The following is a 24,265-nucleotide window of genomic DNA, read 5'->3' as shown; positions in this document are numbered from 1 at the left end:
AGCAGTGCTAACCACTGTGTCACCCATGTCACCTGACTATAATTCAACAGATGGAAGCAGATAAGAGGGAGAACCCAAGAAAAGGAAATTACACCCTGAAATAAATTCAAGGGATAGAGAAGAAAGTACAATCACTCATTAGGTAAGACCGAGCAGAACAGAAGCAGCAGAATCTAGAAGAAAAATTGAGCAGTTCAGAAGGAAACCGAACACAAGTCGCAGATGCATAAATACCAACATTGAGAAGGCTTGAGGGTTGACAATGAAGCTTTAGAGTAAAACAGAAAACCCTGAGAAATGCTATATAAACTTAAAAATAAAGTGTCACATGGACACATTTTAACAGAAAATCAATGAGAACAAGATGGAAAGAAATAAACATTTACTATCAGCTCTTCAGCTGCAAGAAGAAAATCAACTAACAGGTAGTCATCTAAAATAGTCCTGCTCGTATGTTTGAGAATACATGTATAGTTCTGAAGGAATAAGGACAATATTCTGTACTATAATGAATACAATAGCAGATATCACAGAGAATAAATAACAGTAATATAGGCTCTGGAAGTGAGAGGAACAAAGGTTGCAGTCTGATGTGAGCAGTATCATCAACAACATAAGCAAAAAGTGCATCAACAACGGTGAGGTCGAAATTAATAACGCGCATGCAGAAATGGGGAGATTTGCATCTGGAAAAAAAAAGAGCCTCAAATGTTCCTGTGACCAAAACGAAAAGTCTGAAATTTCAAAGGGCAATTCACAGCACAGCCAGGAGAAGAGGTGATCAAGAAATCAGTGAAACTCTTCAGAACACAGAACAGAAAACAGAGTTCCAATTCGGAAGGCCCCGTTACTTGTAATAAAATGATTCTAGTGGCTTCAGCTGGCCCATGACTAATTTTAACAACAATGTAACAAATAATATCAGGAGAATCTGGTTATTGCATTCAAAAACTGACCTGGAGTTTTTGATCATATCTTTAAATGCCCAAACGAAACGGATAAAAGTATTCTTTTCTCCACTGAAAGATGCCATATGGACACGGAGTATTGGAAGTGGATTCAGCAAGATCATGGTTGATCTCCATATTCCTGCCTACCCCCAATAACCTTTCACTCCCTTTGTTGATCAAGAATCTATATAACTCTGCCTTAAAAATATTCAAAGGCTCAATGCCTTTTGAGGAAGAGAATTCCAGAGACTCTCAACCTTTTGAGAGAAACAAATTCTTTTAAATCGCTGTCTTAGAAAAGCAACCTCTTATTTTTAAACTGTGACCCTAGTTCTATAGTCCCCCACAAGAGGAAACATCCTCTCCACAACCAACCTGTCAATAGCCGTCAGGATCTTTTAGGTTTCGATCAAGTTGCCCCTTATTCTTCTAAACTCCAGCGTATACAAACATAACATCGCCAACCTTTCATAATAAGACAAGCTGCCCATTCCTGATATTAGTCCAGTAAACCTTCTCTGAACTACTTGCAATCCATTTACACCTTTCCTTAAATACGGGGACTAATGCTGTACACAATACTCCAGACCTGGGGCGTCATTCTCCGACCCCCCGCCGGGTCGGAGAATGGCCGTTGGCCGCCGTGAATCCCGCCCCCGCCCCGCCGAAGTCTCCGGAGGGAGAAAAGTCGGCGGGGCGTTAATGGCGCCGCTGCCGCGGAGAATGTCACGGGTCTGCGCAAGGCAGCCGATTTTCGGCCTGCCGATATTCTCCCTTCCGGATGGGCCGAAGTCCCGTCGACGTGATGACCGTTCACGTCGACGTCAATCAAACCTCCTTTTCATCGGCGTGACCCGGTGCTCCAGGCTCACGCCGACCAGCGAGGAGGTGAGTGACGGCCTGGGGAGTTGGCTCTGGGCAGGAAATGGCGTGGCCGCAGACTGATTGCCTGAGGAGAGGTGTGTCTCGGCTTGTGTGTGTGTGCGGCGGGGGGGGGGGGGGGGGGGGGGGGGGGGTGGTTAGAGTAGGCTGGGCTCCGGGGGAGTGCCGGGAGGGGGTCCGTGCCGGGGTGGAGGTTGGGGGTTGTGGAGGGGGTCCGTGCCGGGGTGGAGGTTGGGGAGGGGGTCCGAGCCGGGGTGGAGGTTGGGGGTTGTGGAGGGGGTCCGTGCCGGGGTGGAGGTTGGGGGGGGGGGTCCGTGCTGGGGTGGAGGTTGGGGGTTGGGGAGGGGTTCCGTGCCGGGGTGGAGGTTGGGGGGGGGTCCGTGCTGGGGTGGAGGTTGGGGAGGGGGTCCGTGCCGGGGTGGAGGTTGGGGGGGGGGGTCCGTGCCGGGGTGGAGGTTGGGGGTTGTGGAGGGGGTCCGTGCCGGGGTGGAGGTTGGGGAGGGGGTCCGTGCCGGGGTGGAGGTTGGGGAGGGGGTCCGTGCCGGGGTGGAGGTTCGGGGTTGTGGAGGGGGTCCGTGCCGGGGTGGAGGTTGGGGGGGGGGGGTCCGTGCTGGGTTGGGGGTTGGGGAGGGGTTCCGTGCCGGGGTGGAGGTTGGGGGGGGGTCCGTGCTGGGGTGGAGGTTGGGGAGGGGGTCCGTGCCGGGGTGGAGTTTGGGGGGGGGGTCCGTGCCGGGGTGGAGGTTGGGGAGGGGGTCTGTGCCGGGGTGGAGGTTGGGGGTTGTGGAGGGGGTCCGTGCCGGGGTGGAGGTTGGGGGGGGGGGGTCCGTGCTGGGGTGGAGGTTGGGGGTTGGGGAGGGGTTCCGTGCCGGGGTGGAGGTTGGGGGGGGGTCCGTGCTGGGGTGGAGGTTGGGGAGGGGGTCCGTGCCGGGGTGGAGGTTGGGGGGGGGGGTCCGTGCCGGGGTGGAGGTTGGGGGTTGTGGAGGGGGTCCGTGCCGGGGTGGAGGTTGGGGGGGGGGGGTCCGTGCTGGGGTGGAGGTTGGGGGTTGGGGAGGGGGTCCGTGCCGGGGTGGAGGTTGGGGGGGGGGGGGGGGGGTCCGTGCCGGGGTGGGTGATGGGAGGGCAAATGAGTTGGTCCACCTGGCCAGGTGCCAGCCTCCAACAGTTGGACCCATGCGGTCCATGCCACCTGGCTGGGGGGAGGAGGGGATATGGGCAATGATGACATGTCGTCGTTCCCCTCCCCCCCACCAGGTCGTCATGTTTTCAGATCATCCAGCGATGTTGGCCGCCGTGGTGGCAGCCGCTCATGTCTATGTTGCCCTGGATGAGGAGGAGGAGGAGGAGGAGGAGGAGGAGGAGCGTGCCAGAGAGGCGGCGCAGGCTGCCGCAGAGGGGCAGGCGGCAGCCGCCCAGGCTGGAGGGACACCTGACCGACAGGACGAGGAGGGGGAGGAGGACGTCGCGGCCCCACGGCAACGGAGGCACCCGAGGGCGCCCCGTGTGTACCGGCCCCGGCAGTCATACCAGGACCTCACGGACCGGGAATGCAGGAGGAGACTCCGGATGAGCCGGGAAACCGTGGCACACATCTGCCACCTGCTGGCACACCTGTCACCACGTGGCACTGGCGGGGGACACCCTCTCCCCGTGTCCGTCAAGGTTACGGTGGCCCTGAACTTTTATGCAACGGGGTCATTCCAGGCACCGAGTGGGGACCTGTCCGGCATATCGCAGACATCGGTGCATCGGTGCATCCGGGCAGTGACAGATGCCCTTTATGCCATGGCGCACCGCTACATCCGCTTCCCCGTGGACCGGGCCAGCCAAGATGCCCGGGCCGTGGGCTTCTCTGCCATTGCCGGGTTCCCCATGGTCCAGGGCGCGATCGATGGGATGCACGTCGCCGTGCGGCCACCTGCAGATAACAGGGCCGTGTTCACTAATAGGAAGGGGACCTATTCGATGAACGTACAGGTGGTCTGCGACCACCGCATGATGATCCTGCACGTCTGCGCCCGTTACCCAGGCAGTGTACACGACTCATTCGTGTTGTCGCGGTCATCCATCCCCGGCATGTACGAGGGACGCCATCCCCGGCTGAGGGGCTGGTTGCTGGGCGACAGGGGCTACCCATTGCGATCGTGGCTGATGACGCCTATACGGAGGCCACGCAATGAGGCGGAGAACCGCTACAATGATGCCCATGTAGCGACAAGGGGAGTGATCGAGAGGTGCTTTGGCGTGCTGAAGATGCGTTTCAGGTGCCTGGACCTCTCTGGGGGCGCCCTCCAGTATCGGTCAGATAGGGTCGGCCGCATCATTGTGGTGTGCTGCGTCCTGCACAACATAGCCCAGCAGAGGGGCGATGTGCCGCAGGCAGAGGAGGGCGGAGTGGAGGAGCAGCAGGAAGAGGCCCAGTCCTCCCCAGATGAGGGGGATGGGGGCAATGGTCAGGGCAGACGGGGTAGACACAGACGGGTGGCTGTCCACCGTTACCGGCTGGCCCAGCGGGCACGGGACAGACTGATAGACGCCCGCTTCACTGACTAGATGGGCGTGGGAATCGGGTAGTATGGCCACAGACCGCACACCATGACAACAGCCGACCACCCACACCCCCCACCCATCCACCCACCCAGCACCCTCACCCCCCTCCCCAACCCCACACACCCCACCCGCATGCACACCACCCCCCCACTCCCAATTGCCGATCCACCGGCGGCACAACGGGCCGGGCTCACCCAGTTGCGGGTGGACGCGTGTCTATCGCAGGCCATGGAGAATGATGACAACCCGCCTCCGATGAGCTCCTGGCTCTACATCGTTGGACTATGTCTGACCCATGGCCACAGTACCACCATCCACCCGGACCATCCCTGCATGCGGCTGTGACACTGCAGCGCACGGTCCCGTCCTCTGCCCGGGGGATGTTGATGGCGGCCCAGGGGGAAGGGGGCAGACTCACCTGGGGCTGAGGTAAGACCACCCCTCACACACACACTTGCGCTCAACGTACATGACACCCCCGCACACTTTGGACAGAGCACAAAGGCAGCTTCGGTAGGTGTAACATTGACTTTAATAACCAAAGGAGTTCATGCACGTGCCCTAGCGCCTAAAACTCATCTGTGCCCTGCACCCGTGCCAACTTACTCAGTGTCTAATTGTTTGGCCTTACGGGCCCTTTGACTACGTCTACGTGGTTCCCCAGACGGTACAGCAGAACTGGAGGTGGACTCCTGTGATTCCTGCCCTCTGACACTGGATCCCTTTGGCGGCCGTTTCCTGGGGCGTCCTGGCCTAGATGGGCCAGGCTGCGGCCCGGGCGACTGGGATGGCGAGCTGCCAGCCTGTCCTGCCCGTTGCCCACCCGATGCACCTGGGACGGAAGGGGAGGAGTCCGAGGTGTCACGGTGTACCGGGACCTCCCCTACAGAGGGAGCCGGGACGGACCACACCACCTCCTCCTCCCTCGGGGTGCCCGATGGCCCCCAGGCCTCTACATGGGTGGGGGATGCGAACGGACTGGCCATCCGACGCGCCCCCAACATCTGGCGCTGCCAGTCCTGGAGGCCCGTGCTGGTATCGACAGGGGTCTGCAGGTTTTCAGCCATGGAGCCCAGGGGATTGTCGAACCCTGTCTGCGACAGTGCGACGCCAGCTCGCACATGGCCACTGGCGCCGATGCCCTCAGCGATGGCCTGCTGAGACTGGGCCATGGCCTGCAGAGACTGGGCCATGGCCTGCAGAGACTGGGCTATGGCCTGCTGAGACTGGGCCATGGCCTGCTGAGACTGGGCTATGGCGTTGAGCGCCTCTGCCATCTGGCGCTGGCACTGGCTCATGGCCTCCTGTGAGAGGGCAGCCATTTCCTGGGCCACAGACGCCGCCTGCACGGAAGGCCCCAGGCCTCGCAAACCGTTCCCCATGTCTGACACCGTCGCACCCATTGCCTCCACCGCGGACGCCACCCGTGCGGTGTCAGCCTGGGTGGCACGCATGACCGGGACCACTCCCAGCTCCTGGACGCGGGTGGACTCCTCCACCTGCGACCGCAGCCGCCGCAAGCCACCCGTCACCCTATTCGCTCGTCTCCGTGTCGGTGGTTGCATCGGATCTATGTGTGGGTGTGGTAACTGCAGGAACCCGGGATCCATCTGGGCGGCAGATGTTCGCTTGGCCTGGGCTGCCCTCCGACCGCCCGGTCCCTCTGCTGCTCCTACCTCCACCTGCTGTACCGGGACGTCTGTGTTGTGCGCACCAGTGAGTGTACCAGACGCCTCATCACTAAAGTGCCCAACCGTGGTGAGTGTTTCTGCGATGGTGGAGGGTGTTGGTGACAGCAGTGGCGTTGTGTCGTGCTCTTCGTCCCACTCTGAGTCCATGGCACTTTGGGGTGGGGGTTCGTCTCCACCCATCCACTCTGAGTCACTGTCCGGTATTTCGTCTTCCCGGGTAGGGGTGTCCTGGGTAGTGCTGTCCCGGGTAGTGCTGTCCCGGGTAGGGGTGTCCCGGGTAGTGCTGTCCCGGGTAGTGGTGTCCCGGGTAGTGGTGTCCCGGGTAGTGGTGTCCTGGGTAGTGGTGTCCCGGGTAGGGGTGTCCTGGATAGTGGTGTCCTGGGTAGTGGTGTCCTGGCTCGGATGTGACGGGGGCCTGTGGCTGCCCCCCTCATCGCTGGGTGGTCGCTCCCGCACGTGACGGGGGTGTCGTCTCCCTGTTGCTCCAGGTCTCTCCGTCTCCCGTGGTCTCCGAGGGGCATCCTGCGGGCGTCGCATGCTGGAGGGTTCGGGTCTCTCCGTCTCCCGTGGTCTCCGAGGGGCATCCTGCGGGCGTCGCATGCTGGAGGGTTCGGGTCTCTCCGTCTCCCGTGGTCTCCGAGGGGCATCCTGCGGGCGTCGCATGCTGGAGGGTTCGGGTCTCTCCGTCTCCCGTGGTCTCCGAGGGGCATCCTGCGGGCGTCGCATGCTGGAGGGTGCGGGTCTCTCCGTCTCCCGTGGCCTCGGAGGGGCATCCTGCGGGCGTCGCATGCTGGAGGGTGCGGGTCTCTCCGTCTCCCGTGGTCTCGGAGGGGCATCCTGCGGGCGTCGCATGCTGGAGGGTGCGGGTCTCTCCGTCTCCCGTGGTCTCCGAGGGGCATCCTGCGGGCGTCGCATGCTGGAGGGTGCGGGTCTCTCCGTCTCCCGTGGTCTCCGAGGGGCATCCTGCGGGCGGTCTGCATCTGCGGGGATGGGTGCCTGGACGTTTGGTCCTGCGATACACAATGAAGCATGCATGGTTAGACATCAGGCAGTGATCAGGTGATACGGGAGAGGGGGATATAGGGGAGGGGGGATATGGGGACGGGCTGTTGGTGGCTCACTTGCTCGTGGGGCCCCGACCTCTGCATCAGCAACCTCCCGGTCCTCAGGTCCGCCAGCCAGTTCCAGGGCCCTTTCCTCGTGTACGGTCAGTGGCCTCTCATCAGCGGGCCCTCCTCCAGTCCTCACATGCTCCCTATTGTTGTGTGCGCGCTTCTCCTGGGGGGGGGGGGGGGTGGTGGCAGGGGTAAAAGGCAACAGTGTTAGGCAGGTATATGAATGCACGCCATCGGTTGCGCGTGCATTGCAGAGGTTAAGGTTAGGGCTGGATTCACTTGGGGATATGGGGGATATGGGGGAGGGGGGATATGGGGGAGGGGGGATATGGGGGATATGGGGGAGGGGGGATATGGGGGATATGGGGGAGGGGGATATGGGGGATATGGGGAGGGGGGATATGGGGGATATGGGGGAGGGGGGGAATATGGGGGATATGGTGGAGGGGGGATATGGGGGAGGGGGGATATGGGGGATATGGGGGAGGGGGGATATGGGGGAGGGGGATATGTGGGAGGGGGGATATGGGGGAGGGGGGATATGGGGAATATGGGGGAGGGGGGATATGGGGGAGGGGGGATATGGGGGATATGGTGGAGGGGGGATATGGGGGAGGGGGGTTATGGGGGATATGGGGGAGGGGGGGATATGGGGGATATGGGGGAGGGGGGATATGTGGGAGGGGGGATATGGGGGAGGGGGGATATGGGGAATATGGGGGAGGGGGGATATGGGGGAGGGGGGATATGGGGGAGGGGGGAATATGGGGGATATGGGGGAGGGGGGATATGGGGGAGGGGGGATATGGGGGAGGGGGGATATGGGGGAGGGGGGAATATGGGGGATATGGGGGAGGGGGGATATGGGGGATATGGGGGAGGGGGGATATGGGGGAGGGGGGATATGGGGGATATGGGGGAGGGGGGATATGGGGAGGGGGGATTTGGGGAATATGGGGGAGGGGGGATATGGGGGATATGGGGGAGGGGGGATATGGGGGAGGGGGGAATATGGGGGATATGGGGGAGGGGGGGATATGGGGGAGGGGGGATATGGGGGAGGGGGGATATGGGGGAGGGGGGAATATGGGGGATATGGGGGAGGGGGGATATGGGGGAGGGGGGGATATGGGGAGGGGGGATATGGGGGATATGGGGGAGGGGGGATATGGGGGAGGGGGGATATGGGGGAGGGGGGATATGGGGGAGGGGGGATATGGGGGAGGGGGGGATATGGGGGAGGGGGGATATGGGGGATATGGGGATATGGGGGAGGGGGGATATGGGGGAGGGGGGGATATGGGGGAGGGGGGGATTTGGGGGAAGAGGGGATATGGGGGATATGGGGGACGCTCACCCTGCCTGCTCTGACGAGGTCGTTCACCTTCTTGTGGCACTGGGTGCCTGTCCGTGGTGTTAGGGCCACAGCGGTGACGGCCTCTGCCACCTCCCTCCACAGACGCCGGCTGTGGCGTGGGGCAACTCTGCGGCCGTGCCCGGGATACAGGGCGTCCCTCCTCTGCTCCACCGCATCCAGGAGCGCCTCCACATCGCGTGACTCGAACCTCGGGGCTGAGCGACGGCCAGCCATCAAGTCGGGTGTTGCGGTCGGCTGTTCCGGTCGGGTGGGGGGGAGCTGCGCGGCCTTATGAGCCGTCACGCCGTGCAGCGCGTATGACGCTGCACGGCGTGAACCACTGCGCAAGCGCGGATCCCGTTACGTCGCTGCTAGCCCATTTCGGGCCGCAGACTATCGGCCCATTTTTATGACGTGACGCAAGTGGGATTTGCGCCGTTTTTTGCGCCGATCGGCGGAGTTTCCGCCGATAACGGAGAATTTCGCCCGTGGTCTCACCAATGTTCCGTACAACTGAAACATAACCTCCCTACTTTTGAAATCAATTTCCCCTCACAATAAATGATAACATGCTATTAACTTTCCTAATTAATTGCTTTACCTGTGTACTAAACTGCTGTGATTCATGCACTAAGATGCCCAGATTCCTCTGCACCTCCAAGCCTCTCGTCATTCAGATAATAAGCTTCTTCTTTAGTCTTCCTGTCAAATGGACAATATCACGGGTGCGATTTAACTAAACGTCCCATAACGCGTGCATTTAGCCACGTGTTTCCTGGTGCTCAGTGCCAAGAAATACAAGGCCATAAAATGGCACTCGTGTTAGATGAGGGGCCTCAGTGGGGAATGCACAGCCGAGGCCAACCCAGCCCCGTTTTCTACATTCAGGAGCTTCGTTCACCGGAACTCCCCAGTTTAGTGCGAGAATGGAGTCCCGATCTCCAAGGCCCCCAATGCGACCCCCAAGCCTCCACGAGCCCCAACGCACCATGGGAGGGTCCCTGGGTCTCCCTTAACCTCCCAACACCTGCGCAGGGCACCCCCGGTCCAATCACTGCCATGTGCAAAATGCCAGCTTGGCACCTTGACAGTTCAAACCTGGCACCCTAGCAGTGTCCCTGCCAGGGCACCTTTGCAGTGTCAGGCTGGCACTCAGGTGCCACTGCCAGGATGCCAGGCCAGCATTGTCAAGGTGGCACCAAGTGCCAGGGTGCCACCCTGCCCAAAGGGCATGCACCCCTGGTAGACCCCCACGAGTGCCATTTCGTCTGGTCCCCGTTTGGAGACCAGGACTGAACGGCGCTCGCCTGAGCTCTCCGAGGCGAAAGGGATTGATCCCACGCCTCGGGTATCTGCACATTAAAGTGAGCCTAGCTGTCTCGCTTTAATATTCAAAAGGTGATCCCATGCACAATGGGCGGGATATACATTGCAACATGTCGCGAGATCACATTAAATCTCGTGAGGCATTATGAGCAGGTTAAATCCGGGGGGGGGGGGGCCCTTCCGCCTTTTTTCGGCCATGTTGTGCCGCAGCGAGCTGCTTTTCGGACACAGTGTCGCCATAAAATCGCGCCCCACATTTGCTCACATTATACTCCATTTGCCAGATGTGTTTGTACGTACATAAAGAAATAGTCTTGTAACATTCCTTCTATTTCAGAAACATCTTTTTCTCTACCTGGTGGCTAAAACCTTATACATTGTTTTACAACTGAAGTCCTCCTGAAAATGCTTTGTCAAACAATATAACTGACTTACTTTGGGGCTCCTTGAACCTTCCAAACCATCTGTGGTCAGATCTGTTGCCAAAATCTCAGCTTTGATTATGTCCAGGGCTCGAAGAATCCAGTTGTGCTGTCGTTTGATTTGTCTCTGTAGCTCCTGCCACTGACTTGCAATAATCTGCAACATGTCTTTCAATCCTTCAAAGCAGAGCAAATAGATACAAGCACTCAATAAAACCAGCGTAAAACTAATAACATAGAAATACAGTGCAGAAGGTGACCATTCGGCCCATCAAGTCTGCACCGACCCACTTAAGCCCTCAGTTCCACACTATCCCCGTAACCCCTCCTAACCTTTTTGGTCACCAAGGGCAATTTATCATGGCCAATCCATCTAACCTGCACGTCTTTGGACTGTGGGAGGAAACCGGAACACCCGGAGGAAACCCACGCAGACACGGGGAGAACGTCCAGACTCCGCACAGACAGTGACCCAACGGGGAATCGAACCTGGGACCCTGGCGCTGTGAAGCCACAGTGTTATCCACTTGTGCTACCGTGCTGCCCTACCCTGAAATGACATTCATATAACAAATATTACAGGCAGGCTCAATGGCTTGCAGCTTGTAATTCCCCATAAATATTCAGCCAAGTCAGATGTCCACGCTTCAATGTCTGACCGAAACAACTAAAGGGGAAAAAAATATTTCCGAGCTTACTTCTAAAATGAATCAACACAACTAGAGTAAACAAATACCACCATCAACTCCCATTTACAATTAAAGCTTGAAATCGCGTGAAGTGCGGAATCGGAAATCTGGAAAATACAAAAAAATGCCCTGGTTACCAACAAGGATGGTTCCAGGTGAGGAATAGCACCAATTAGTTCAATGCTGTGTTGACACTGCTTCAACGATTTGCCTCAACCCTCACTGCTGAACAGCTCCCCTGCTGAACTAATCAATACAGCATTTCAATCTCTTGGAATTGGGTCTTTAGGGTCTCAAACTATCAGATTAGTTACAATGCTTAGATTGATATAGACTGTGCTGACTTAGAAGATTGTGACTCTAAGAAATACATTAATTTACAGCCTTCACAATCATCTAGGACTCGGAGAAAACACTTTCATCTTTTGCTCTGGGCTGGCTTCAAATTGGTTCTCAGCAGGGACTGACAGCAATTGAGTTGCATCTTCAATCATGTTTTATCTCAATATAACAACAGAAGAACAGTAGGTGAGAGCACATTGTCATATTTTGAAATATAGTTTCACATTTGAAATTACATTTTCTATAACCTCTAATACAACCTTGATTGAAGAGTGAAGTTCTGTAGGATAGGACATAATGAGTTAATTTTAACCAAACTCACCAGCAAGGAGCCCAATGCGATGAAATGGAATGCTCTGCTCAATATCACTCTCTACTGACTTTACAGAGTAAAATCCAGCAAAGTGTAAAACTAACATTACACTTGATCCATTCAGCTTGCTCTCGGGCAGGTTAGCCACAATAATTCCTACACTTCAGTTAATTGTAGACTGTGTCAAAACTGAACTGATTTGTGATTTTTGTTTGTACTTTTTAAATACAAGGGTGAGGAAATTTATTTCAATTGCCAATCAATTTAATTATTAGTAAAAGCATTCCTACACTTTTGGTCTTGTAGGAATGTTTATATTCAATCGGCAGGGTGAATATGAGCACTTCTTTGTTTGTGATGCAACAATTAGCCTCAACACCACCTGAAATATAACCAGTTAGGCATGGCATTGGACGTTTAATGCCACATATGGAAACAGAGACAATATTGGAAACAACAGGCTGGATTGTCCATTTCCGAGACTAAGGGCTGGATTCTCCAAAAATGGGGTATGTCCCCCACGCTGGTGTAAAAAGGCTGGCATTTCACGCCAGAGTTTCCATAAAAGAATTTGCAGCGATTCTCCTACCTGCAGGGGGCTGGCAGAGCCCCGGAGTACTTCTCGCAGCTTCAGCTGCCCAAACAGGCCCTCGCGCTTTCGGTTTAAAGTCCGCGCATGCGCACGGCGGTGGCCTCCGGCTGCCGAGCTGAACGTGATGGCGGACTCAGCCGACAGACCTGGACCAACTAACAAGGTCCCAACGATTTGCCCCGCACCGCTCATCTATCCTGCCCTATCATTGCCTCGGCCGCCCATAAGGCCCCCCCCCCATCCCAGTATTTGATCCCCCCGCCCCCACCAGACTGAGTCTGCAGTCGCCGCACGTGTGTCCCGACTGGCCAGACGTGGTTAGAACCACACGGTCGGTAATTCGGCCGGTTGGGACCAGAGCATCGCTGGGAGGGCCCATGGCGAGGGCCCATGGCAATGGCCCCCCAGCCACGCTGTGTAATTCGCGCGGGAGCGATTCTCCAGCAAACGGAGAATCGCGGGACCAGCGCCGGGCCCGATCCTGTCATAAAAGTGGATTCGCCGCCCCCGCGCCAAACGCGATTTCGGCGTGGGGCTGCAGACAATCCAGCCCTAAGTGTTGACGGCAGGGCAGGATGTGTGGACTTTTACAACAGCAAAACTGGCGCCGAACCTGGACTGGTTCAGTGACTGTGGAGGGGCTAGCACTGAAGCCAAGTGGAACACAACGATTCCAATGAAAAACAGTGCAGTATTCGCCCGGTCTGACATTGACATTCGGGAGGCTGACAAGCTGCAGCTGCATATACACGTTACAATCCCCACACACACTCATCCCAGCCAACCAGATGGCACTGGCTGTGCTGGGGCATGCCCAAACAGCTGATGGGTCGCCTGGGGCCGAGGGCACCTAGGGGGGGTGGCACCTCTACAACCCATGGCCCTAAGTTCACAGTGGGCTGTCAGTAGCATGCGCAGCTGCATTTCCGGCTACAGCAATGGTGTTCCACGCCCATCCTCGCCAACCCCACAGCCCGCCTCGTGGCCCGCCCGCCGTTACTCCCCCCGGCCCTGGCAGAAGCCCAGCGGCACAACTGTCAGAAAACTATGGCGATGTTGGACACTTTCTGTACTCCCGCTCTCCCCCTCAGCAGCCATGACGGCAGTTTCACAAATTTTAAGAGCACAAGTGAAGCGCACCGTTAGGAACCCGGCCCATCAGAACAGGAGAATCCCGGTGGCCCCGGAGAATAACAGGTCAGGCCTGCTAATGATATGCAAACGCTGTTTACTGTATGTACATTCAGGGCCGCATTGACACCGCTGTCGAGGTGACAGAGAATTATGATTTGGCGTCAGATTGGCGCCCCCTGCGATTTTGGTGTCGGAACCTATTCTCCGCCGAATCGTGCTTCCTGATTTCAGCGTCAGCCAATAGAGAATCCCGCCCAACATGTTTTCATTAAACTTTTATTCATGTTAACGTGCCTGAAGGTAAAACCAATAAGAGCTACCATGTTCAGTTAAACAAGATGTTATGGAAATATCTCTATGACTGCTGTTTCTGCTAATTTTCGTTATTATTCCAAAGTCATTCTTATTCCCAAAATGAGCTTTGAGGTCTAATTTCACATCATGTGGCAATTATCCCACCCCAAAATAAACTTAAACTAGCTTTGCAACGACTAGTAACAATCTCCCAAATAATTTAACTCTGAAGGGCAAATAAATTAACTCTTGCGAGACAAATCATTGCCCTGCTCAGTCTAATCCACAATTTCTCATTGTGAATACGGAGAACCTCTTGGTATAGGCTTGGGACTGGGGATTAGTGTAGGTTTGGGACTGGGGGTTGCTGTAGGTTTGAGGTTGGGGGTTGGTGTAGGTTTGAGATGGGAGATTGGTATCGGCTCGAGACTGGGGGTTGGTGCAGGTTTGAGACTGGGGGTTGCTGTAGGTTTGGGACTGGGGGTTGGTGGGGGTTTGAGACTCGGGGTTGCTGTAGGTTTGAGACTGGGGTATGGTGTAGGTTTGTGACGGGGGATTGGTGTAGGTTTGAGAATGGGGGTTGGTGTAGGTTTGAGATGGGAGATTGGTATCGGCTCGAGACTGGGTGTTGGTGCAGGTTTGAGACAGGGGTTTGGTGTAGGTTTGAGGGCGGGGGTTGGTGTAGGCTTGGGACTGGGGATTTGTATAGGTTTGGGACTGGGGATTAGTGTAGGTTTGAGGCTGGGGGTTGGTGTAGGTTTGAGGTTGGGGGTTGGTGTAGGTTTGAGATGGGGGATTGGTATCGGCTCGAGACTAGGGGTTGGTGCAGGTTTGAGGCTGGGGGTTGGTGTATGTTTGAGGCTGGGGGTTGGTGTAGGCTTGGGACAGAGGATTAGTGTAGGTTTGAGACAGGGGATTGGTGTAGGTTTGAGGCTGGGGGTTGGTGTAGGTTTGAGTCTGGGGGTTGATGTAGGATAGAGACTGGGGTTTGGTGTAGGTTTGAGACTGGGAGTTGGTGTAGGTTTGAGACTGGGGTTTGGTGTAGGTTTGAGACTGGGGGTTGGTGTAGGTTTGAGGCTGGGGGTTGGTGTAGGTTTGAGACGGGGGTTGGTGTATGTTTGAGACGGGGGTTGGTGTAGGTTTGAGACTGGGAGTTGGTGTAGGTTTGAGACTGGGGTTTGGTGTAGGTTTGAGACTGGGGTTTGGTGTAGGTTTGAGACTGGGAGTTGGTGTAGGTTTGAGACGGGGGTTGGTGGAGGTTTGAGGCTGGGGGTTGGTGTATGTTTGAGACGGGGGTTGGTGTAGGTGTGAGGCTGGGGGTTGGTGTAGGTTTGAGGCTGGGGATTGGTGTAGATTTGAGGCTGGGGGTTGGTGTAGGTTTGAGACGGGGGGTTGGTGTAGGTTTGAGACGGGAGATTGATGTCGGCTCGAGACTGGGAGGTTGGTGTAGGATTGAGGTTGGGAGCTGGTGTAGGTTTGAGACTGGGGGTTTGGTGTAGGTTTGAGTCTGGGGGTTGATGTAGGTTAGAGACTGGGGGTTGGTGTAGGTTTGAGACTGGGGGTTGGTGTAGGTTTGAAACTGGGGGTTGGTGAAGGTTTGAGGCTGGGGATTGGTGTAGGTTTGAGGCTGGGGGTTGGTGTAGGTTTGAGGCTGGGGGTTGGTGTAGGTTTGAAACTGGGGGTTGGTGTAGGTTTGAAACTGGGGGTTGGTGTAGGTTTGAGACTGGGGGTTGCTGTAGGTTTGAGGCTGGGGGTTGGTGTAGGTTTGAAACTGGGGGTTGGTGTAGGTTTGAAACTGGGGATTTGGTGTAGGTGTGAGGCTGGGGGTTGGTGTAGGTTTGAGACTGGGGATTTGGTGTAGGTTTGAGGCTGGGGGTTGGTGTAGGTGTGAGGCAGGGGGTTGGTGTAGGTTTGAAACTGGGGGTTGGTGTAGGTGTGAGGCTGGGGGTTGGTGTAGGTTTGAGACTGGGGGTTTGGTGTAGGTTTGAGGCTGGGGGTTGCTGTAGGTTTGAGGCTGGGGGTTGGTGTAGGTTTGAAACTGGGGGTTGGTGTAGGTTTGAAACTGGGGGTTGGTGTAGGTGTGAGGCAGGGGGTTGGTGTAGGTTTGAGACTGGGGATTGCTGTAGGTTTGAGGCTGGGGGTTGGTGTAGATTTGAGACGGGGAGTTGGTGTAGGTTTGAGACTGGGGGTTGGTGTAGGTTTGAGGCTGGGGGCTGGTGTAGGTTTGAGGCAGGGGGTTGGTGTAGGTTTGAGACTGGGGATTGCTGTAGGTTTGAGGCTGGGGGTTGGTGTAGATTTGAGACGGGGAGTTGGTGTAGGTTTGAGACTGGGGGTTGGTGTAGGTTTAAGGCTGGGGATTAGTGTAGATTTGGGGTGGGGGTTGCTGTAGGTTTGAGACTGGGGATTGGTGTAGGTTTGAGGCTGGGGGTTGGTGTAGGTTTAAGGCTGGGGGTTGGTGTATGTTTGAGACGGAATTGGTGTAGGTTTGAGGCTGGTGATTGGTGCAGGTTTGATATTGGGGATTGGTGGAGATTTGAGGCTGGGGGTTGGTGTAGGTTTGAGACGGGGGGTTGGTGTAGGTTTCAGATGGGGGATTGGTGTCGGCTCGAGACTGGGAGGTTGGTGCAGGATTGAGGCTGGGAGCTGGTGTAGGTTTGAGACTGGGGTTTGGTGTAGGTTTGGGGCTGGGGGTTGGTGTAGGTTAGAGACTGGGGGTTGGTGTAGGTTTGAGGTTGGGGATCGGTGTAGGTTTGAGATGGGAGATTGGGGTCGGCTCGAGACTGGGGGTTTGTTGTAGGTTTGAGGCTGGGAGCTGGTGTAGGTTTGAGACTGGGGTTTGGTGTAGGTTTGAGACTGGGTGTTGGTGTAGGTTTGAAACGGGGGGTTTGGTGTAGGTTTCAGACTGGGTGTTGGTGTAGGTTTGAGACTGGGGATTGGTGTAGGTTTGAGGCTGGCGGTTGGTGTAGGTTTGAGACGGGGGGTTGGTGTAGGTTTGAGACGGGAGATTGATGTCAGCTCGAGACTGGGAGGTTGGTGTAGGATTGAGGTTGGGAGCTGGTGTAGGTTTGAGACTGGGGGTTTGGTGTAGGTTTGAGTCTGGGGGTTGATGTAGGATAGAGACTGGGGTTTGGTGTAGGTTTGAGACTGGGAGTTGGTGTAGGTTTGAGACTGGGGTTTGGTGTAGGTTTGAGACTGGGGGTTGGTGTAGGTTTGAGGCTGGGGGTTGGTGTAGGTTTGAGACGGGGTTGGTGTATGTTTGAGACGGGGGTTGGTGTAGGTTTGAGGCTGGGGGTTGGTGTATGTTTGAGACGGGGGTTGGTGTAGGTGTGAGGCTGGGGGTTGGTGTAGGTTTGAGGCTGGGGGTTGGTGTAGGTTTGAGGCTGGGGATTGGTGTAGATTTGAGGCTGGGGGTTGGTGTAGGTTTGAGACGGGGGGTTGGTGTAGGTTTGAGACGGGAGATTGATGTCGGCTCGAGACTGGGAGGTTGGTGTAGGATTGAGGTTGGGAGCTGGTGTAGGTTTGAGACTGGGGGTTTGGTGTAGGTTTGAGTCTGGGGGTTGATGTAGGTTAGAGACTGGGGATTGGTGTAGGTTTGAGGCTGGGGGTTGGTGTAGGTATGAGACGGGGGGTTGGTGTAGGTTTGAGACTGGGGGTTGGTGTAGGTTTGAGGCTGGGGGTTGCTGTAGGTTTGAGGCTGGGGGTTGGTGTAGGTTTGAAACTGGGGGTTGGTGTAGGTTTGAAACTGGGGGTTGGTGTAGGTGTGAGGCAGGGGGTTGGTGTAGGTTTGAGACTGGGGATTGCTGTAGGTTTGAGGCTGGGGGTTGGTGTAGATTTGAGACGGGGAGTTGGTGTAGGTGTAAGGCTGGGGATTAGTGTAGATTTGGGGTGGGGGTTGCTGTAGGTTTGAGACTGGGGATTGGTGTAGGTTTGAGGCTGGGGGTTGGTGTAGGTTTAAGGCTGGGGGTTGGTGTATGTTTGAGACGGAATTGGTGTAGGTTTGAGGCTGGTGATTGGTGCAGGTTTGATATTGGGGATTGGTGGAGATTTGAGGCTGGGGGTTGGTGTAGGTTTGAGACGGGGGGTTGGTGTAGGTTTCAGATGGGGGATTGGTGTCGGCTCGAGACTGGGAGGTTGGTGCAGGATTGAGGCTGGGAGCTGGTGTAGGTTTGAGACTGGGGTTTGGTGTAGGTTTGGGGCTGGGGGTTGGTGTAGGTTAGAGACTGGGGGTTGGTGTAGGTTTGAGGTTGGGGATCGGTGTAGGTTTGAGATGGGAGATTGGGGTCGGCTCGAGACTGGGGGTTTGTTGTAGGTTTGAGGCTGGGAGCTGGTGTAGGTGTGAGGCAGGGGGTTGGTGTAGGTTTGAAACTGGGGGTTGGTGTAGGTGTGAGGCTGGGGGTTGGTGTAGGTTTGAGACTGGGGGTTTGGTGTAGGTTTGAGGCTGGGGGTTGCTGTAGGTTTGAGGCTGGGGGTTGGTGTAGGTTTGAAACTGGGGGTTGGTGTAGGTTTGAAACTGGGGGTTGGTGTAGGTGTGAGGCAGGGGGTTGGTGTAGGTTTGAGACTGGGGATTGCTGTAGGTTTGAGGCTGGGGGTTGGTGTAGATTTGAGACGGGGAGTTGGTGTAGGTTTGAGACTGGGGGTTGGTGTAGGTTTGAGGCTGGGGGCTGGTGTAGGTTTGAGGCAGGGGGTTGGTGTAGGTTTGAGACTGGGGATTGCTGTAGGTTTGAGGCTGGGGGTTGGTGTAGATTTGAGACGGGGAGTTGGTGTAGGTTTGAGACTGGGGGTTGGTGTAGGTTTAAGGCTGGGGATTAGTGTAGATTTGGGGTGGGGGTTGCTGTAGGTTTGAGACTGGGGATTGGTGTAGGTTTGAGGCTGGGGGTTGGTGTAGGTTTAAGGCTGGGGGTTGGTGTATGTTTGAGACGGAATTGGTGTAGGTTTGAGGCTGGTGATTGGTGCAGGTTTGATATTGGGGATTGGTGGAGATTTGAGGCTGGGGGTTGGTGTAGGTTTGAGACGGGGGGTTGGTGTAGGTTTCAGATGGGGGATTGGTGTCGGCTCGAGACTGGGAGGTTGGTGCAGGATTGAGGCTGGGAGCTGGTGTAGGTTTGAGACTGGGGTTTGGTGTAGGTTTGGGGCTGGGGGTTGGTGTAGGTTAGAGACTGGGGGTTGGTGTAGGTTTGAGGTTGGGGATCGGTGTAGGTTTGAGATGGGAGATTGGGGTCGGCTCGAGACTGGGGGTTTGTTGTAGGTTTGAGGCTGGGAGCTGGTGTAGGTTTGAGACTGGGGTTTGGTGTAGGTTTGAGACTGGGTGTTGGTGTAGGTTTGAAACGGGGGGTTTGGTGTAGGTTTCAGACTGGGTGTTGGTGTAGGTTTGAGACTGGGGATTGGTGTAGGTTTGAGGCTGGCGGTTGGTGTAGGTTTGAGACGGGGGGTTGGTGTAGGTTTGAGACGGGAGATTGATGTCAGCTCGAGACTGGGAGGTTGGTGTAGGATTGAGGTTGGGAGCTGGTGTAGGTTTGAGACTGGGGGTTTGGTGTAGGTTTGAGTCTGGGGGTTGATGTAGGATAGAGACTGGGGTTTGGTGTAGGTTTGAGACTGGGAGTTGGTGTAGGTTTGAGACTGGGGTTTGGTGTAGGTTTGAGACTGGGGGTTGGTGTAGGTTTGAGGCTGGGGGTTGGTGTAGGTTTGAGACGGGGTTGGTGTATGTTTGAGACGGGGGTTGGTGTAGGTTTGAGGCTGGGGGTTGGTGTATGTTTGAGACGGGGGTTGGTGTAGGTGTGAGGCTGGGGGTTGGTGTAGGTTTGAGGCTGGGGGTTGGTGTAGGTTTGAGGCTGGGGATTGGTGTAGATTTGAGGCTGGGGGTTGGTGTAGGTTTGAGACGGGGGGTTGGTGTAGGTTTGAGACGGGAGATTGATGTCGGCTCGAGACTGGGAGGTTGGTGTAGGATTGAGGTTGGGAGCTGGTGTAGGTTTGAGACTGGGGGTTTGGTGTAGGTTTGAGTCTGGGGGTTGATGTAGGTTAGAGACTGGGGATTGGTGTAGGTTTGAGGCTGGGGGTTGGTGTAGGTATGAGACGGGGGGTTGGTGTAGGTTTGAGACTGGGGGTTGGTGTAGGTTTGAGGCTGGGGGTTGCTGTAGGTTTGAGGCTGGGGGTTGGTGTAGGTTTGAAACTGGGGGTTGGTGTAGGTTTGAAACTGGGGGTTGGTGTAGGTGTGAGGCAGGGGGTTGGTGTAGGTTTGAGACTGGGGATTGCTGTAGGTTTGAGGCTGGGGGTTGGTGTAGATTTGAGACGGGGAGTTGGTGTAGGTGTAAGGCTGGGGATTAGTGTAGATTTGGGGTGGGGGTTGCTGTAGGTTTGAGACTGGGGATTGGTGTAGGTTTGAGGCTGGGGGTTGGTGTAGGTTTAAGGCTGGGGGTTGGTGTATGTTTGAGACGGAATTGGTGTAGGTTTGAGGCTGGTGATTGGTGCAGGTTTGATATTGGGGATTGGTGGAGATTTGAGGCTGGGGGTTGGTGTAGGTTTGAGACGGGGGGTTGGTGTAGGTTTCAGATGGGGGATTGGTGTCGGCTCGAGACTGGGAGGTTGGTGCAGGATTGAGGCTGGGAGCTGGTGTAGGTTTGAGACTGGGGTTTGGTGTAGGTTTGGGGCTGGGGGTTGGTGTAGGTTAGAGACTGGGGGTTGGTGTAGGTTTGAGGTTGGGGATCGGTGTAGGTTTGAGATGGGAGATTGGGGTCGGCTCGAGACTGGGGGTTTGTTGTAGGTTTGAGGCTGGGAGCTGGTGTAGGTTTGAGACTGGGGTTTGGTGTAGGTTTGAGACTGGGTGTTGGTGTAGGTTTGAAACGGGGGGTTTGGTGTAGGTTTCAGACTGGGTGTTGGTGTAGGTTTGAGACTGGGGATTGGTGTAGGTTTGAGGCTGGCGGTTGGTGTAGGTTTGAGACGGGGGGGTTGGTGTAGGTTTGAGATGGGAGCTGGTGTCGGCTCGAGACTGGGGGTTTGGTGTAGGTTTGAGGCTGGGAGCTGGTGTAGGTTTGAGACTGGGGTTTGGTGTAGGTTTGAGACTGGGGGTTGCTGTAGGTTTGAGACTGGGGGTTGGTGTAGGTTTGTGACGGGGGTTGGTGTAGGTTTGAGGTTGGGGGTTGGTGTAGGTTTGAGATGGGAGATAGGTATCGGCTCGAGACTGGGAGTTGCTGTAGGTTTGAGACTCGGGGTTGTTGTAGGTTTGAGACTGGGGAATGGTGTAGGTTTGTGACGGGGGATTGGTGTAGGTTTGAGACTGGGGGTTGGTGTAGGTTTGAGACTGGGGTTTGGTGTAGGTTTGAGATGGGAGATTGGTATCGGCTCGAGACTGGGTGTTGGTGCAGGTTTGAGACTGGGGTTTGGTGTAGGTTTGAGGGTGAGGGTTGGTGTAGGCTTGGGACTGGGGATTTGTATAGGTTTGGGACTGGGGATTGGTGTAGTTTTGAGGCTGGGGGTTGGTGTAGGTTTGAGGTTGGGGGTTGGTGTAGGTTTGAGATGGGGGATTGGTATCGGCTCGAGACTAGGGGTTGGTGCAGGTTTGAGACTGGGGGTTGGTGTATGTTTGAGGCTGGGGGTTGGTGTAGGCTTGGTACAGAGGATTAGTGTAGGTTTGAGACAGGGGATTGGTGTAGGTTTGAGGTTGGGGGTTGGTGTAGGTTTGAGGCTGGGGGTTGGTGTAGGCTTGGTACAGAGGATTGGTATCGGCTCGAGACAGGGGGTTGGTGCAGGTTTAAGGCTGGGGATTAGTGTAAATTTGGGGTGGGGATTGGTGTAGCTTTGAGACTGGGGATTGCTGTAGGTTTGAGGCTGGGGATTAGTGTAGGTTTGGGGTGGGGGTTGGTGTAGGTTTGAGACTGGGGGTTGGTGTAGGTTTGAGGCTGGGGATTAGTGTAGGTTTGAAACTGGGGGTTGGTGTAGGTTTGAGGCTGGGGGTTGCTGTCGGTTTGAGGCTGGGGGTTGCTGTCGGTTTGAGGCTGGGGGTTGGTGTAGGTTTGAAACTGGGGGTTGGTGGAGGTTTGAGATTGGGGATTGGTGGAGATTTGAGACTGGGAGTTGGTGTAGGTTTGAGGCTGGGGGTTGGTGTCGGCTCGAGATTGGGGGTTGGTGTAGGTGTGAGGCTGGGGGTTGGTGTAGGTTTGAGACGGGGGGTTGGTGTAGGTTTGAGGCTGGGTATTAGTGTAGGTTTGGGGTGGGGGTTGGTGTAGATTTGAGACTGGGGGTTGGTGTAGGTTTGAGGCTGGGTATTAGTGTAGGTTTGGGGTGGGGGTTGGTGTAGATTTGTGACTGGGGGTTGGTGTAGGTTTGAGGCTGGGAGTTGGTGTCGGCTAGAGATTGGGGGTTGGTGTAGGTTTGAGGCTGGGGGTTGGTGTAAGTTTGAGACTGGAAGTTGGTGTAGGTTTGAGACTGGGCTTGGTGTAGGTTTGAGGCTGGGGGTTGGTGTAGGTTTGAGACTGGGAGTTGGTGTAGGTTTGAGGCTGGGGGTTGGTGTAAGTTTGAGGCTGGGGGTTGGTGTATGTTTGAAACGGGGGTTGGTGTAGGTTTGAGGCTGGTGATTGGTGTAGGTTTGAGGTTGGGGGTTGGTGTAGGTTTGAGACTGGGGGTTGGTGTAGGTTTGAGGTTGGGGATTGGTGTAGGTTTGAGATGGGAGATTGGTGTCGGCTCGAGACAGGGAGGTTGGTGTAGGTTTGAGACTGGAGTTTGGTGTAGGTTTGAGACTGGGGGTTGGTGTAGGTTTGAGGTTGGGGATCGGTGTAGGTTTGAGACTGGGGGTTGGTGTAGGTTTGAGGTTGGGGATTGGTGTAGGTTTGAGATGGGAGATTGGTGTCGGCTCGAGACAGGGAGGTTGGTGTAGGTTTGAGACTGGAGTTTGGTGTAGGTTTGAGACTGGGGGTTTGTTGTAGGTTTGAGGCTGGGAGCTGGTGTAGGTTTGAGCCTGGGGTTTGGTGCAGATTTGAGACTGGGGGTTGGTGTAGGTTTGAGACTGGGGGTTTGGTGTAGATTTGAGGCTGGGGTTTGGTGTAGGTTTGAGACTGGGAGTTGGTGTAGGTTTGAGGCTGGGGATTGGTGTAGGTTTGAGACTGGGAGTTGGTGTAGGTTTGAGGCTGGGGATTGGTGTAGGTTTGAGACTGGGAGTTGGTGTAGGTTTGAGGCTGGGGATTGGTGTAGGTTTGAGACTGGGAGTTGGTGTAGGTTTGAGGCTGGGGGTTGGTGTAAGTTTGAGGCTGGGGGTTGGTGTATGTTTGAAACGGGGGTTGGTGTAGGTTTGAGGCTGGTGATTGGTGTAGGTTTGAGGTTGGGGGTTGGTGTAGGTTTGAGATGGGGGATTGGTGTAGGTTTGAGACTGGGAGCTGGTGTAGGTTTGAGACTGGGATTTGGTGTAGATTTGAGACTGGGGGTTCGTGTAGGTTTGAGGCTGGGGATTGGTGTAGGTTTGAGGCTGGTGATTGGTGTAGGTTTGAGGCTAGGGATTGGTGTAGGTTTGAGGCTGGGGGTTGGTGTAGGTTTGAGGCTGGTGATTGGTGTAGATTTGAGGCTGGTGATTGGTGTAGGTTTGAGGCTGGGGATTGGTGTAGGTTTGAGGCTGGGGGTTGGTGTAGGTTTGAGATGGGGGGGTTGGTGTAGGTTTGAGATGGGAGATTGGTGTAGGTTTGAGGCTGGTGTTTGGTGTAGATTTGAGACTGGGGGTTGGTGTAGGTTTGAGGCTGGTGATTGGTGTAGGTTTGAGGCTGGGGATTGGTGTAGGTTTGAGGCTGGGGGTTGGTGTAGGTTTGAGATGGGGGGGTTGATGTAGGTTTGAGATGGGAGATTGGTGTCGGCTCAAGACTGGGAGCTGGTGTAGGTTTGAGACTGGGGTTTGGTGTAGGTTTGAGACAGGGGGTTGGTGTAGGTTTGAGGTTGGGGGTTGGTGGAGGTTTGAGACTGGGAGTTGGTGTAGGTTTGAGGCTGGGTTGGTGTAGGTTTGAGGCTGGGAGTTGGTGTAGGTTTGAGACTGGGGGTTGGTGTAGGTGTGAGGCTGGGGGTTGGTGTAGGTTTGAGACTGGTAGTTGGTGTAGGTTTGGGGTGGGGGTTGGTGTAGATTTGAGACTGGGGGTTGGTGTAGGTTTGAGACTGGGAGTTGGTGTCGGCTAGAGATTGGGGGTTGGTGTAGGTTTGAGACTGGGGGTTGGTGTAGGTTTGAGGCTGGGTATTAGTGTAGATTTGGGGTGGGGGTTGGTGTAGATTTGAGACTGGGGGTTGGTGTAGGTTTGAGACTGGGGGTTGGTGTAGGTTTGAGACTGGGAGTTGGTGTCGGCTAGAGATTGGGGGTTGGTGTAGGTTTGAGGCTGGGGGTTGGTGTAAGTTGAGACTGGGAGTTGGTGTAGGTTTGAGACTCGGGGTTGATGTAGGTTTGAGGCTGGGGATTGGTGTAGGTTTGAGACTGGGCTTGGTGTAGGTTTGAGGCTGGGGGTTGGTGTAAGTTTGAGGCTGGGGGTTGGTGTATGATTGAAACGGGGGTTGGTGTAGGTTTGAGGCTGGTGATTGGTGTAGGATTGATACTGGTGATTGGTGTAGATTTGAGGTTGGGGGTTGGTGTAGGTTTGAGACGGGGGGTTGGTT

At 55.6% G+C, this 24,265-nt stretch overlaps 1 protein-coding gene across 6 annotated transcripts in view; it reads right to left on the bottom strand.

Moving 5' to 3' along the window:
- akap6 (A kinase (PRKA) anchor protein 6) overlaps positions 1–24,265 on the bottom strand; it is a 1,059,704-nt gene that overhangs the window by 467,036 nt on the left and 568,403 nt on the right. For all 6 annotated transcript variants that reach the window (XM_072488434.1, XM_072488451.1, XM_072488470.1 and 3 more), the window contains one exon: positions 10,304–10,467. In XM_072488434.1, the coding sequence (XP_072344535.1) occupies positions 10,304–10,467 (164 nt within the window). The remainder of the gene's footprint in view (positions 1–10,303; positions 10,468–24,265) is intronic.

This window comes from Scyliorhinus torazame, chromosome 2 (assembly GCF_047496885.1).
Source record: "Scyliorhinus torazame isolate Kashiwa2021f chromosome 2, sScyTor2.1, whole genome shotgun sequence".
Taxonomy (NCBI): Eukaryota; Metazoa; Chordata; class Chondrichthyes; order Carcharhiniformes; family Scyliorhinidae; genus Scyliorhinus; species Scyliorhinus torazame.
The sequence above is the reverse complement of the archived record's forward strand: the minus strand, read 5'-3'. Positions and strand labels throughout refer to the sequence as shown.